The sequence below is a fragment of the Exophiala dermatitidis genome (assembly GCF_000230625.1).
Source record: "Exophiala dermatitidis NIH/UT8656 unplaced genomic scaffold supercont1.8, whole genome shotgun sequence".
Classification (NCBI taxonomy): domain Eukaryota; kingdom Fungi; phylum Ascomycota; class Eurotiomycetes; order Chaetothyriales; family Herpotrichiellaceae; genus Exophiala; species Exophiala dermatitidis.
Window position 1 is genome coordinate 1,067,253 of NW_008751653.1, and position 15,068 is coordinate 1,082,320.

At 52.5% G+C, this 15,068-nt stretch overlaps 7 protein-coding genes across 7 annotated transcripts; 4 read left to right on the forward strand and 3 right to left on the reverse strand.

Moving 5' to 3' along the window:
- Positions 1 to 48: 48 nt before the first annotated feature.
- HMPREF1120_09123 (uncharacterized protein) lies at positions 49 to 4,505 on the reverse strand. The gene is made up of 4 exons (XM_009163400.1): positions 4,420 to 4,505; positions 3,896 to 4,327; positions 1,073 to 3,849; positions 49 to 1,021 (listed from the first exon to the last, which is right to left on the reverse strand). The coding sequence occupies exons 2-3, from the start codon at positions 4,218 to 4,220 to the stop codon at positions 3,098 to 3,100; spliced, it is 1,077 nt and encodes a 358-aa protein (XP_009161648.1). The 5' UTR covers positions 4,221 to 4,327; positions 4,420 to 4,505; the 3' UTR covers positions 49 to 1,021; positions 1,073 to 3,097.
- Positions 271 to 732, forward strand: HMPREF1120_09124 (uncharacterized protein; the record flags this gene model as incomplete). The annotated part of the gene is made up of 3 exons (XM_009163401.1): positions 271 to 333; positions 412 to 518; positions 591 to 732. 3 exons carry the CDS (start codon positions 271 to 273, stop codon positions 730 to 732), a joined length of 312 nt encoding a protein of 103 aa, XP_009161649.1.
- On the forward strand, positions 1,654 to 2,559 carry HMPREF1120_09125 (uncharacterized protein; the record flags this gene model as incomplete). The annotated part of the gene is made up of 2 exons (XM_009163402.1): positions 1,654 to 1,829; positions 2,109 to 2,559. 2 exons carry the CDS (start codon positions 1,654 to 1,656, stop codon positions 2,557 to 2,559), a joined length of 627 nt encoding a protein of 208 aa, XP_009161650.1.
- A 171-nt stretch (positions 4,506 to 4,676) lies between the features above and the next one.
- Positions 4,677 to 5,430, forward strand: HMPREF1120_09126 (uncharacterized protein; the record flags this gene model as incomplete). The annotated part of the gene is made up of 2 exons (XM_009163403.1): positions 4,677 to 4,772; positions 4,840 to 5,430. 2 exons carry the CDS (start codon positions 4,677 to 4,679, stop codon positions 5,428 to 5,430), a joined length of 687 nt encoding a protein of 228 aa, XP_009161651.1.
- An 800-nt stretch (positions 5,431 to 6,230) lies between these two features.
- HMPREF1120_09127 (uncharacterized protein) lies at positions 6,231 to 9,782 on the forward strand (the record flags this gene model as incomplete). The annotated part of the gene is made up of 1 exon (XM_009163404.1): positions 6,231 to 9,782. The coding sequence occupies one exon, from the start codon at positions 6,231 to 6,233 to the stop codon at positions 9,780 to 9,782; it is 3,552 nt and encodes a 1,183-aa protein (XP_009161652.1).
- A 1,048-nt stretch (positions 9,783 to 10,830) lies between these two features.
- HMPREF1120_09128 (uncharacterized protein) lies at positions 10,831 to 11,514 on the reverse strand (the record flags this gene model as incomplete). Its single annotated transcript, XM_009163405.1, has 1 exon — positions 10,831 to 11,514. One exon carries the CDS (start codon positions 11,512 to 11,514, stop codon positions 10,831 to 10,833), a length of 684 nt encoding a protein of 227 aa, XP_009161653.1.
- Positions 11,515 to 12,301: 787 nt separating this feature from the next.
- Positions 12,302 to 15,039, reverse strand: HMPREF1120_09129 (uncharacterized protein; the record flags this gene model as incomplete). The annotated part of the gene is made up of 2 exons (XM_009163406.1): positions 12,302 to 14,673; positions 14,733 to 15,039. The coding sequence occupies 2 exons, from the start codon at positions 15,037 to 15,039 to the stop codon at positions 12,302 to 12,304; spliced, it is 2,679 nt and encodes an 892-aa protein (XP_009161654.1).
- Positions 15,040 to 15,068: the final 29 nt, after the last annotated feature.

Here is a 15,068-nt window from a genome sequence, read left to right on the forward strand (position 1 = left end):
ATTAGTTCGAAGTTCGTTTGAACCAGCCGACCAAAACCCGAAGAGGCAGGAAAATAATAAAACGGGGCTGCAGCTATGTCATCCATCGGCCCACAGCGGCATGACCAAATTGTCTATTATGTATCTCATCTTTAGCGAACAACACTTTAACCAAAACCAGATTTTTACGAGCACTCCGGACAGTAGCTCTGATCTGACATTCAAGACACCTCGAATCCAGCTGATCGACCTCCATCAACCACCTACACTTGAAATTTGAATCCTTCCACCATGGCGCCGGGCCACGTCCACCTCGTTGCAACCTTCTACCCCAAGGCTGACAAGTTCGACGAAGTATGTCTGTTCTGTACCGATCCGACCCAGACATGTACCAGATACCGGGATCTGATATTGTGGAACTACAAAACATAGGTTGCAGCCGCAGTCACAGAACTCACGAAGAAAGTTGAAGCTACCGAACCCGACGTCCTGACCTACTATGCATTCCGGACCGAGAAAGAAATCGTCTTTGTAGAAACGTAGGCAATGCCGACCTAGTATATCCGCCTACTATATTAGCACTGATATACTGATGTTTTCTAACACTGCAGGTACAAAAACATCGAGGCGCACGAGGGGCACACCAAAACCGAACATTTTCAGTCCGTCGTGGGCAAAATCAGTCCGTTGCTGGAGAAGCCGTTGGAGATTAAGCAGGGAAGTTTTATTTCTGGATTCGAACATCGAGTTTGAGCTTGAAACAAGGGTAGTATACATGCTGCCAGTGTAGCTTTATGTACCTAGACATATGGCTATTGAAAGATGAACGGCAAGAAGATGAGATTCTCGGTCCCTTGCTCCATCGGCCTGTATACGCGTTGGAATTCTCACCAAAGTTGTATAAGCACAGCTACAAGCTTCAGGGATCTTCTCTCCCTACTTAGAACGGGAGCGGTAGCCTTCTCGAAGATCATGGTGTCATGGTACGCGATTCCGGGCCTCCCGCCACGACAGCGGCGCAAGACCTGGGGCTCTTATTAGGCTGGGGACCTGGGGTTAGTATGGAGATGGACATGCTACTGCTGCCGCCTACCCGCCGCCCCCGTCTACCTCTCATCATCAATGTGACCTCCCACGGCTGTGACGGATCGGTAACTTTAGTCTTTGGCTTTGGAATGAGGGGCAAGCCTTACACTGCCAGTGGCAAGGCAGGCGGCCTGAACTCGAAGATAGCGCGGCCTTCAAGTTTGAAACTGAAGGGCGTCGATGTCCTTTTTTTCAAACTTGAAGTGGAACCAAATTTCTCATTGTTCTTTGTCGGGGTGATTGTGATTTGGTTTCATTCCGCAGGAACAATTCCAATCGTCGATTGTCTAAGATACTACACAGTACGGTAGGATGTACTGTACAACAACTACGCCATTTTAACAACGCAGAGCCTCTGTACGATTGAGCCCACTCCAGCCCTCGTGACCAGCCTTGTCCTCGTTGCTCCGCGCAGACTGGACACACAACTGAACCAATACGATACAACCAACGCGAAATCTTTCGGTAGCCCAGCCTTCAGTTGTTCGTTTTGATTTTGTTTCTGGGGACGACCGAACGCCGGACTTGGACTTTTCGACGGCAACATCGCCTCTTCGGACAACCTAGTCTAGTTCAGATGCTGCAAGAATGCTAGGCATCCAAGGACTCGCAGACGCATCGTTCAAAGGCGATCCGCGGTGGAAACGGGCGTCGAAATGGACCGGCTACGGGCCCTGGATAGTTCTCACGCTGGCGGTGCTCAGTATGATTGAGATCGCTTTGGGGGCCGTGTGGATCTCGTCGATGAAGACCGAGTTGAATTTGTATGTATATGTATTTATATGGATTGAATCGTCCTGTCGCTTGGGTTTGACAGAAACATGCCATCAAATTTATCGCCATGTCATTTTTGCCCTTGCACGGCCATTGCACACTGGCAACGCTGGGGAGTACAGCATGGCGCAGCAGAGCTCATGATGCATGATGCGTGATACATGATATGCACATGTTTTCCTGGGTTTGTGGAGTGCGGGCTAGGTCCACAATTGTGAAAAGAGAAATTGTTTTTTTCCGTTACGATCCAGTACTGATGTGTTTGCTAGCGCCCAGGTCATCCAGCCCCTGATCGTCCCGGGCCTCTGTTTCTTCAACACAATCCCCTCGCTGCACTTACACGTCCTGGCACGGGTGAACCCGCCGCGGCTGGCGTTGTGGTTCTCGGCGACGCTGTCGGCCTTACTTTTCGTCAGTGCGCTTGTCTTCATCGGCTCTTGCGCCGGTCGGTCTGGCAACAACAACAAAGGTTCGTTGCAGCGGGACGAGTGTCCTGCCGGCACCGGTGGGAAGGCGGGTATCTGGGACGCCATGGTCGCGCTACAGTTGGTCAGTGCTGTCATGTATGCGGCAATGGCCGTCATGGCATGGAAAGTGAAGAGCGTCCTGGAGGCCAGAGACCAGAGGATCGCCGCCGGAGTCGAATTGGTCAGTCAGGAGGAAAAGGAAAGGAGGGAGAGCGAGGCCCGAGAGAGGTGGAGATATCTTTCTGCTGGATGATGGCTGGTTGAACCTGCAACTGATTGAATGGAAGACAGGAATTGAGCTTGGGCACGTCGGGATCGAGCGTGTTGTTGTCTACGTCCCATGATGGAAGGACATGGCAACAGAAGGGGATACCTGCCCCTCGACCTAGTGGTACTTTTTGTGTTGCTGTATAGTACAGATGCTTAAAGCATAGGATCGAAAAGAGGAGGATCTCCCCCTGCCGGACCTATCAGTTCGTTTGACTCGTCCGACTAAGGAACGTCTCTTGTTGCGGATATGGTGATATACCCTTTAGATATTATGATGACCGCATTTGCAGTCATTCCATCCTTACACCAACCTGCAAGAGGAACGGCGTTGTTTTTGTGGCGGTAGTCCTGGTTTCCGAAGACGACTTACCTTGTCTGCAGTACTGCCATGTCTACTGGCTTCGGCATAACAATTCGAAGGTGTGTGGCATTCCTTATGGCAGTGACCGTTCTGATCCAAATAGGCGCCTGTGACGGAAGGACGGACCTCATGACGCGGAACCTATCTGTTTCAGGTCAGCTCAGCGCTTCCGGCGCTGTGTCACTTCTGGATCATCTCGACGTCTTTTGCGGCCTCGGAACTCTGCTTCTACCCACTGGCATTCATCATCGCTATCCACGGCTGCTCCAGCATCGGGATGTGGACGCTTCTTCGGACTGACACTGCGAGACTTGCCCTGATATGCTGTATACTGGGCGAATCGCCAGCAACGTTCCGGGCTGCAAATCTCGACTCTTGTTGCATTATCCACACGAAGGCGTAGCTTCCTCGAAGTGTTTGATTCCAACCATGCTCGTAGACGCTCGAAAACCGTATAAGCGAACCGTGCGAGTAGAAAGTGGCCGAGATAGCCCGAGTCACGGATTCTGTGCAGTTCGACACCGTGATAAAGGCGTTCGACTTGCGAACCAAGCTTAGTATTCATGCAGTAGACGACTAGGCGCCCGTCGATAGGTACGATGGCAAAGCGCTTAGCATCGAAGACGCTATGGACATCACTTCGTAGACGGACGCGATTGTCTGAGTCCTTGAGCTTATCTGCCCTCGTCGAATCAATGTATGCCGTCATGTTGTTGTTGAACCATTGCCTTTCGGCGCTCGGCACCAAGTGTGCATCCTCAACACCGTCCTCGAATTGCGTTATACGGCAATAGTTGTCGCTCTCCGGTCGGGATGTCTGCTTGAAGGATGCGATATCGCGCCAGGAGGGAGGGAGATTGTCATGTGGAAAGCGCCAGTGTTCAAACGTGGGAGTGACTGCGTAGCCTAAATCTGTTTCCAATTAGGTACACAATAGTAATTCAGAGGATGTATTTACCGTTCAGCGGCCAGGACGTATGAAAATAATATATTTTCGCTCTTAGGATCGTTTCTGCTTTGGGGACTGGATGTTCACCGTGCTTGTCCAAAGTGAGAAAACCATCCCATCTGTTGTCATCGAGAATGGCACACGCAGTCCTCACCGTCTCGTGATGGATACCGCCGCTGTCCAGACGAGGAAGTGTGAAGAGGGTGCTGTCGCTGCCGGGGTGTTTGATGTGAATATGTTCAGAGGGCGGGCACAGTTGGGATTTCTCAGGATGCGACGGTGGCGCATACGGAGAGTATACAATGCGACCATTATTATGCTCGTTACTGGCCATTGCATGTTATGCAAGCGACGCGTCAAAAGCAATCGTGACTGTGAAAGTCAACACTGAAAGAGAAGCAGGTTACCGCGAGATGGACTGTAACCGAAAATCATGGCTGACTATCGGAGAAAAGCTTTAGCGGTTATAATCATTAGAGGCAGCCACGACCGACGTGAAGTGGCTTGAGCCCCCGCCGCTTCAGAAATCTTACCTAGATTGCTCAGCCATGTACACAATATTTCGGTTGAATTACGGTGAGGATATATTACGACATTGGGTTGTTGAAGTTGAGTAGCTAGTTGGCGTAATGGTAGATCTGTGTTTTTGTTGTAAGCAGGCGGCTCCGATACCCCACTACCAAGACCCTTACATTAGCACCTAAGATAGGAACCTCACTATTGACCTAGAATAATAACGACGTCGATAATACGGTATTCTTTTCGTCTACTAATTACGCGGCAGATCAATATGAGCGTAGATGGGCTGCAGACGGCGCTGGATGTGCTGAAGAGTTCCGGCGTAGCCACTGTCGTCGTTGGTGAACTGGTACTCAACTACTACAATGTACCCTGCATTTTACATGTTGCTATCCTTTACACCCCTATCCTCGCGGAATTCTAATGTGTTACAGGATATCGAGATCTGCATCCCCAGCTCTCAATTCCGCGCGGCGGAGCTGGCGCTGAGTTCCTCTCCTCTTTTCGAACGACTACCTCGCAGAACTCCCGACCTGTACACTAAATACAAACATGACTGTCCTCGGTTCTTGTACGCCAAACAGCATCAGACTCCCATCGTTCTACTCAGTGATCTAGGAATAGGCTTTAGGAAATCAGAGGTCCTTGAAAGTGCGGCCCATCGCAGAGAAGCATTTTACAGCGATCACATACTCAGTTATGTCTCAGTCGAAGAAATCAAACGTATTCCAATACCGACTCTTCCGTCATTTGTTCAATACCTGTGCCTACTCTTTTTCCGCGACGGGGATGACATGTATCAAATTCGCCTTGAACAGCTGGTTGATGGCATGAACATTGACGAAGAATGGTGCCGGAAAACCGTCTCAGACGAGGGACAACTGCAGTACCTCTTGAAGCTCGTGAACAGCAAGGTGGATCGGATTGACGATTTTTCGGGCAATCTCGTGACATGTTACATCGCTGATGAGCAAATGGCAGCAAGCGTTACTTGCATCCCTGGCTTCTTACCTACGCACCGATGACAAAGTACCTATTCAACTGATTGTACCAGCCTTGTTGGAGCAGATCTGATGCGGGAGTTGAGGGGAGGGAGAGCTGCTGAAAAGGAAAATTGGACAATTGGCAATTGCACCACAGAGTTGATAGATCTCACAGCTGCTTTCCCCGAGCTTACCTGGTATGTCAGGTAACCGCAAAGGAGAAAGATGAAAGTACGCACGTTGAACAAGGCAAACCAACGAGAAAACGAGCGCAGTAGGCTTACCTATTACGTCGCTGATGGCATCTCCAGAAGCGTCATAATTGGGCACGAAGAGGAACTTCTCGATGTCGCACAAAGAAGAATCTTTGCGAGATAGTTTGCGCTCCAGTCACGTACCTCCTCTAATGCGAGATTTCACACACTCTCCGGCAAACAATAGCTGCTCCGTCTGTTCGATCCTTCGAGGGTGATGAGTCGTGGAGGTCGTAGCTGTTGCTGTACAAACTCCGCGTTTTGCGCTGCAGCGGGTGACGGGGTCTTAAAAGCGGCATGGTCGGGCCGGGGTGAACTAACCGCATGCGAGCATCTGCAGTTTTCCATCTTTGATTATGTAACACGGTGATGCCAGTCAGTGTACAAGTCCATCTTGCAGCACGATGTCAACTGTTCCTCCCGTGTTCACATTCCCCTTGCATAAGCACCTGGGTGGAATACCTGGTATGCACGCGTGTGCTCCGGAAATACAAGTGTCAAATCCAACCATGTGTCGACTATCTTGCAGAAGCTGTGTCAGGTAGTAACGCAGACGCCGACCATTCCACCAATGCGACTCGACGCGCCATGTCTCGAAACAAAGAAAACAACCCGCTCTTCACGGCCTCCACTGCCCGGCGCCATGGCCGGCTCCCGTCGCTGGGCAAACAGCCGCCAAGTGATGACTTCTTCACCGACAGCCTCATTGCTGACGATTCACTGATTCCGTCTCCGAGCCCGCAGAAGGTCAGCAGCGGAGCCAAACCTCGACGCGCCCTCGGTGCCGGAAAGGCGCTGCAACACACAAAAGACCGGGGAAACAAGTCAAAGCGGTCTTCATTGGCAGAGTACACGGCGGCGCGATCAGCCCGACGCCTACAACCGTCGCCGACGTTGACCAGGAAGAAAAGTCCAGAGCCAAACTCCCGCCAGCCGGACGACCCATCTACTCCTCCACAATCCAGCCATGGTCTGGGTGTAGCAAGCCCTACGGCGGAGGAGTATTCAAGCCCACCGGCGGGAATGACGGACGTGTACCAGCGAATCGCGGACGAGGAGGATCTGGCCGCCACTGAGAGGGAACTGGACACGGATGAGGACGAGCTTGAAAACGGCCCTCAAGACACGTTGGAGTCGGATGTGGATGTTGGCACCCATTCTACGCACGGTGCTGGGGAGGCCCAACATGCAAATCAACAGCGCCAGTCGCGAGAGACTACACCGGTGCCGGCCGAAAGCGAGGTCGGGACTCAGAACGGGCTGGATAATGGGCTCGAAAGCAACTCCGCGCCACCGACCTTGGACTTTGCCCAGAATCAAATGGCGGATAGAGTAATTGCCGCGAAACTGACGCCTCACGCCTTCGACCGGGCCAAAGATCGCGCCCGGCTGGACAAGCTACGGCAAAGCCGGATACCGCTCGACTTCACGCACAGTCCCAAAGGCCAGAACAGCACTCCAATGACCAACGGCCGTCGCCATGATATCGCCAGTGTGGCCAACCGGGGCCCTATAACTTTCAACAACCCTATATCCGACAAAGCGAATGCTTTTCCGAAAGCCTACTCTGACACAAGCGCGGAGTCGACTCCACAGAAGCGAATCAAAGCTTTCAGTCGAGCAACAAAGGCCGGTGCTCACAAGCGCGTTCCATCTCAGGATGATGGAAGTGATACGCCTCCAGAACTTAGGGAGAGGGAGCGAGTGGTGGCATTTAGCAAGGCTAATCGACGGAAACCGGCCCCGGAAACTGAGCCAGAATTGCCAGCGGCCCCAGCACCTCGGCTGGTCGCTTTTTCTCGCGCGAATGGACACTCTCGCCCTTACGGAGCTCCTTACGAGCCCAACGAGAATGAAAAACACGGGAACGGCGACATTACTGGGAGCGCGTCTTCTGTAGTGTCAGAGCCTGTTCCTGAATCCACGCGAAACCTAGACGGGAGCATCAAGCCTGTGACACTCTCATTCCTCGGGAAATGGCGGCATAAAACGGCAGAACGACGGGCGGCGAAAAAGTCTGAAACCGTCCATGACAATGAATCACAGGTTGACTGGGCAGCTGCAGCAGCAGATGTCCCGCTACCCTCTGTTGAACAGTCTATTGAACAAAGTTCAACTCCTCAGGACACTCCGCCAAAACCGGTGTCATCACATCATCATAGCTCGGTAGATAGGGTACGCAAGTGGGAAAACGACTTTACCGGTCTTTCATTTCAAGTTTCGGAAAGCCCGCCGGTTAGGAGCCGGCCTCCTCCCAGCGACTCTTGGAAGGAAAAGGAGATCGAAGACTTGGCGAGACAGGCGGTCACCACAAACCGACTAGACGAGATTCAAGTGAAGGATCCTAGCATGAGGGTGCGCAAGAGCTCTTCTTCACTAAGTCCTGTCGATCGCAGGAAGACCGAAGCGCAGATACCGGACACTCCAGGTAATGGTGAAGTTGAACCTATCAACAAACCAGGGCAAACAGAAGGGCCAATGCCGGATACGCCTGTACTGGTCAATCGGCAACCCAGTGGTAACACTGAAAGGTCCAAATCTTCCCACAGGTCGGCCAGTCAGTCACATAGCTCACTTGATCACCTGCAAAGGCTTGCACGCGCAGCAAGTACCACCCCGAGGTCGAGTTCTGTTCTGGAAGAGCTGATTCAACAGAACCAAGTTCAAAGTGCTGCTGAGGCAGAGGAGGGCGACACGATACCGGACGCTGGGATGGATACAAGGGAACAGTCGCCGCAACGAGAGCCGGTCGAAAACCAGCGTGCCAGCAGCAAGCCGGTGGCAGAAACACCAAAAGTCGTAGGTGCCTGGACTGACACCATCCTCCCCGAGACAGTGAAGACTCAGAAACGGACGGCGTCAAGGGTGTCCAAATACATGGAGACGCCTCATGTCAACGCAGGAGCTTGGATCGACACCCCGTTGACCAACGGGGATCGTATGCAGTCTCAATCGTTTCCCAACACCATCGAGGAAGTCACTGAAGATCTTACAAAGGATATTATCTCGGCGGCGGCCGAGGTAGGATCAGTGGACGAGGATAGCGAGTTGCCAAATAAGCGATCCGAGCAAGAGCATAACGAGCAGGACAAAAGCGAAGGCAAAACGCCAGACCCTCAGACTCAAGCATCTGCCAATGCGGCCGTGTTCATACCACCCAGCGCCCTCACCAACGTGTTGAACGAAGCGAAGCGGAAACGACTAGTTTCACGCGACATTACCGATCGCGACGACACACTCAACCTGGGCGACGCGACAATCGCGTCATTTGAAGATCTTTTGACTGACGCAGCCGACATTACAGCCGATTTGACGAGTCTGATCAAGACAGGCGCCGAAGACGAAATGCTACAGCAGAGAAAGATGGAGCAGGCCGAAGACTCGACCAGTGCCGAAATGGCTTTCATTGGACACCTGACCTCAAGGATGCAACGGCTGATGACGAACCTGCACGAAGCGCGCAAGGGCATTTCCCGACTCGAGCAAAGAGTGTCGCATAGCCCAGCTCCAGACTTATCACAACAGGGTTCAGGCGAGCAGCAGCAGTGCGCTGTGTGCAAGGAAGGCGGCCACCACCGTCCTCTGATTGACTACGCGTACGATTCTGAGTCTCTCTCGAACTCATGGTTTCCAATGTCTTATTCAACCTTTACCATTCCCATTCCACTCCTGTTCTACCCTCGGAACAACAACAGCAAGAATCGCGGCAGCAGCAGCTGGGCAGCTACCCTCTTTTCTCCACTGCCCCGTCCCACCTGGCTAGGCTGGTTGACAATTGCCATCTGGACATGGTACCTCACCGAATGCACCCTCTGCGAGATTTATTGTCACCCTCTATATGCCGAACGGTACGTATGGCCGGCTCAACCGGAGCCCGAGTTCCCTTTTGTTCTGCCCACCATGTTGTGGCGATGGACATTTGGGGCAAATGATTTGAGTGCTGGTGTAGGTGTTGCCAGTGCTGTTGCGCTGCCACTGCAGTTGGTTTGGTATCTGGTCACGTCGATCTGGCGGTTGGTGGTGGCTGTGTACAGAGTCGTGGGTATGGCGTTGGGTTTGATTGATGGGTTTGTGGATGATGAGGAAAGAAGAACTGCTGCTGCTGCTGCTACGGCTGTCTCTGGCTCAAAGGGCGACTGATTCGTTGTTATGGAATGCTGCTGCCCGAACAATGGGGGCTGGTCAAGCACAAGCGAGTCATGATTTGAGCATGATGAATGATGATTTTATATGATGACGGATCGAACAGGAACGGACAGGAACGGACGGGCGAACAGTGGACAGAAAAGAACAGACAGAACAGAAGATAAATACGGTAATCGATTGTACTGTATTGTTCTCTACTGCCTTTCCAACGGTTGGAGCTGGAGATGGCGCTGGAGCTAGGTTCTGTTCGGTTTTGGTGTTGAAGTCATTGCCATTTTCGGTGTCGATGTCGGTGTCGGTCTTGGTGTTGCTGTACCTGAGTCGTTCGTGTCGGACTCGGCGTCATTGTCATTGTCGGTATCTGTCTCTGTCGGCGTCTCTCGGTTTTGGGACCATGTCTAGCGGTCCTGGGACTCGTGGTGTCAGTGTGGTCTTTGTGTCTACGGTTCCGTTCGGTTCAGCGTTTGTTCACTGAAGTTCAAGGTCTCTGAAGAATGAATATTCGCATCCTACAACTGGCACAATGTGGCCGGGATAGGTCGTCAACAATTGATGCCAGTAAATGGAATGAAACGGAATGAATACCCATATACCTAATACGCACATGTAATATCATACCTATCCATTATTGTCATTGTCGTTTGGAGTCCCCGTGCTACCGGGCGCCAATGGGTCAGTACTATACTGTAGCTGCCTGGGTCGGATCAAGTCAAATCAAATCAGATCAAATCGTCTTGTATACTACCTAGGTACTCGGATATAAAAACCTACCTCTCCAGCCGCTTGCCACTTTGCTTACCCTCGACTCAGCTGCCGTTCCCTGAGCAATCCCTGAGCCATCGCTAAGCTGCATCCTAGTTATAAATCTTACCTATTATTGTTGAGCAAGGTCTCTTCCTATACTGTAGGTTCTTGACAATCACCCCTGGTGGATATTGTTGCTTACCTAGGTACTATCTACCTATGATTTCGCAGTTGACAAACCCCGTGGCGCTTCACATCGCCTGGTTATTGTCTTGCTCATTACTTCAACCAAAACGTTTCACTCATAGTGTTCGTCAGTCAGAGATCGCTCTAGAAGAGCAGTCTCGTCGTCATCATGCTCCGTTTCGTGGAATGGCTTCAGCCACAGTCGCCCCTCAAAGAATTGGTCGTAGTATCCTGCATACTCCCAGTCGATTATAGAGACCACATTGCCGGTCGATGGGTCGCAGAGAATATTATGTTGGCCCAAGTCACCGTGACAGAAAACAAAGGATTGAGTTTGCGTTCTGATGACAGGTGTCCATTTCTTCCCGGGGTACCTCTCGATCACGCGGCGAGGTGGTATCACGTCTCCAGTCAGAGCTCCGCTACGGCGAGACTTGAGCTTTGCCAGCTGTGGCAAGACGAGGTCGTTGATGTATCGATCGGCATTTTGAACTGCTGCTGCGCGTATGTTCTCTGGAAGCTCATCTAGAGGCGTGCCGGCGACGTACTCCATGGTCACCGACCAACCAGTGGGTCCCTTCTCCAGAAGTAAAGGCTGAGGGACCGGGATTGTGGTGTTTTTCTTGACGAGCCGTAGTGCATAGTACTCGTTCTTGATTCTTTCGGTTGACTTCCAGGGAGTGGTCCGTTCGCCACGGGCATTGGTATTGTGATGGATCTCCGTCTTTGTAAATGTTTGAGCATCATGGTCAATGCAATATTGTCGTTCGTACGTTGACCATTCTCTTTTTGTCATACTGTATATGTGGTTACAAGTCCAGTGATAAGGCCCCAAGAAACAATCTGGTATGCGATGAGAGATTGCCACACCCAAAATACTTGATGCCCGAGTAATGGAGGTACTGTACCTACCTAACTGCCAGATCTCCGACCTAGATCGGCCAAGTAAGTATCTACTAGTAGGTAGGTAGTGGTAGTAGACAGGCAAAGATGCATAGAATACCATCTTGGTACCCGATAGTGAGTGGATGGATGTTTCTTCATTACTGTGTTGATTGATTGTGCAGGCCATGCATGTACCACAATCATGACGGCATTCAATGGCCCGTACGGTATGTTACATTGCATTGCATAGTATAGAATACCTGAGGTACGTAGCATAGCACTGATTGATTGATTGATTGATTGATTGATTGATTGTACAAGTACAGGTCAAGGTACGTCTCAAGTCCCAGAACCAGAAAAGGCAAAAGCAAAATGAAAGAGAGCCCCCATTCCATTTCCATTCCCCAGTCCACAACCACAACGATGTGCCAGTGTGTCTGCGTAAGGTATGTTTGTGATCCCATTCGTTCCTTTTGACTAAAAAAAGCAAAACCTTTTTTGGCTAAGAGTTCAAGTTTTACATTCTGTCCTGCCTTTGGGCCCGGCCGTGACTTTCCGAAGATAAGACCTTTGCCCATTCCGACCCACCACCCCATGTGGTTACAAAAGTAACAGTAGCAGTAGCAGCAAAAAACAAACGACCTAACCATTTAGTGTCGTTGAGTGGATGTGGAACCTTGCAACCAATGGCCCAACCTCTAATGGCCTGAGCCATAGCTGGTGTTCCATCCCCGGCCGCCGCCATAACCGCCATAGGTACCAAAGCCCGTGTTGGAGCCATAGCCGCCGTATCCCGTGTTCTGATGAGTGTTTTGATGTCCGCCCACGGCGCCCAAGCCACCATACTGAGGATATCCGGCAAAAGCAGCCTGCTGGCCAGAATGTTGCGAAGGCGAAGGCAAGACTCCAGCTTGATGACCGGGGAAACTGTTGATGGCAGAACCGGGACGACCACCTTGCATAGATGGGCTGGGTCCAGCCGCCTTGGTAGGATCTTCACCGCTCGAATGAGCCGTACCGTGCTGTTGTTGAGCCGCTGTCTGCCCGAAGCCAGAAGAAGTACGACCAAACGGATCCGGAACTCCGCCAAAGCCAGTGCTGCCCGCGGCACTCTGCTGAGCCTCCGATGGTTGAGCCGAGCCGCTACGTCCGTAGCCTGCTGCCTCGCGACCACCAAAAGTGTTTGCTGCATTGGCAGGAGATGAAGACTGCTCATAAGAGTACCCTTGCTGAGGCTGGGCATACATGTTGGACTTGTACCCGCCACCATAGTGGTTCTGTCCGTAGTTGTACTGGCTGCCGTAGTAGTCACTATCTTGACGGCGGACATCGTCAAACATGGGTCGATTAGAGCCGTAACGGTGGTTCATTTGGTTGATGTACGATGCGCTGTATTGAGGATATTGTTGATTGTAAGCGTTGGGGTAGCCATAACCAGGATATCCGTGTCCTTGGGTTTGTTGCATTGGTCCAGAAGGTTGAGCAGCATGATGGCTGGCTACAGCAGGGGCAGGAGTGTTGCCACCGCTACCCGGGGCCTCTTGTTGACCAGGAATTGCTTGCTGAGGTCGAGAAGTGGCATATTGGCCTGGTGCTTCCGGAGCAGTGGTACCGAAGGCGCTTCCAACACGTTGGGCGTCATGTTGTCCCTGTCCATAGGCACCGTAGTAGTTGTACGCATCACGTCCATAATAGGAGGCAAAGTCGTTCTGTGACGTAGCTGCTCCAGGCTGGGTCGGGACTTGGTTGGAAAAGGGTTCTTGAGATTGTGCTTGAGGCTGTGCCGCAGGTGGTTGCTGGCCGAAAGGATCATAAGGCTTTTGACCTTGGCCATATCTGAATTGATCCGTGTACGCCGAAGACGATTGTGGCGACGGCTGTTGAGGCTGTTGAGGAACAGGAGGGAGACCTGGAGCGCCGGGCTGTCGTCCAATGGCGGCTGCTTGGACATCCGCGGCGGGCTGGGTCGGGATGTGACTCATAGGAGCAGATGGGCCTTGCTGAGGTTCCGGCAGAGATGGTGGCAACGATGCGCGAGGAGCAGCTGGCGAGTCGTCTGGAAGCTGAGTTCGTGTCTCTGGCTCCTCTCGGTCCTCGTCTACGTCGAGATCGTCCAGACTACCCAGACCCAACTTGCCAAACTGAACCGCCGCCTTCTCCACCGCATGATGGCCCGGCATAACGACCGCCTCCTGTTGTTCCATGACCTTTCTTGTGTAACTGGCCGAGCGATTGCTTCCACTGGTCGCCTTGAGAGCTGTGGCGGCGTAGCCAGACATGCCTGGCCGGATGGCAGGCTTCGCAGGCTCGGTTGCGGTGAGTGGGTCCTGAGTACTGGCAACGGTGCTGGCTGCCGTGGCGGATGGATGGGGTTGCGACGTATCTGGCAATTTCTCCAGGTTCTGCTCGGTCAGTTCATCTTTGGGTGGTGTCAAATCTTTTCCTGTCTCCGAGTGGGGTGCAGAAGGCAGTTCGCTTGGGCCTCCCTCGCTCGGCGCAGGTTCGATGGGTGGAGGTAGGACAGGTTCGACTGGGGCTGACTGTTGGGCGACGGGGGTATCAGGTTCGACTGGGACAGGTTCGGGTTGCGCAGCTGGAGGCGGAGGTGCGGGAGCTTTCTTAGGAGGTGCCGGAGCTGGTTTTGCGAATAACCCAGCCCATCCACCTGGCTTCGCCGTGTTCGGAGCGGCCGCAGATGCAGGCTTAGGTTCCTCGGTCTGCAGAGATGCCAAAGAATCTTTACCAGGTTCGTTTGCCCAATCGTCATTCGTAGTCGTGGTTTCACCATTGGCCGGTGCAGTATCCCAGCAAGCACCAGCACCATCAGCAGCTGGGGCGGTAGCGGTAGCGGCAGTGTCCCAGTCGTCCGTCTTCTTGGTACCATTTGTGTGTGCTGCAACAGATTTGGCACCACGGCCGCCTCTAGCGCCGCGTTCTGCGCCTCGACCTCTGCCTCGACCTTCGAAAGCACCACGTCCGCGACCTCGAGACCCAGATTCGGTAGATGCTACAGGTGTCTCTTTCGGCTTGGGATGCTTTTTCTTGACTTCGCCCCATTGTGAGATCGTGCCTGCGGAAAAAACAAGTTAGCAAACAACATCTCAAGTTATAGTTGAGAAGCTTTCGTACCACTGGAGATCCGGTCAACAGCGGCATCAACATCGCCGTCAGTCTCTTGCAGCGCGTAAACAAGATCCTCGTCACTCCATCCCGGCAAGATCTCTTTCAACAAGGGGACCTTGTCGCCGAATTTCCGCTTCAGTTCGCCGACTTCGCCTTGATCTTCGAGCGAGGAGGAGGGAGGAATGTTCTCTTGCTCGTTGTCCGCTTTGTGTTGTGATCTGGACGGGTTGCGACCGCCTCGAAAACCGCCTCTACCGCCTCTGAAGCCTCCCCGGCCTCGTGTGCCGCTTCCGCGGGCTTGGACTTCCGCCATTTGTGGACGGGTGTAGGATGGTATGAGGG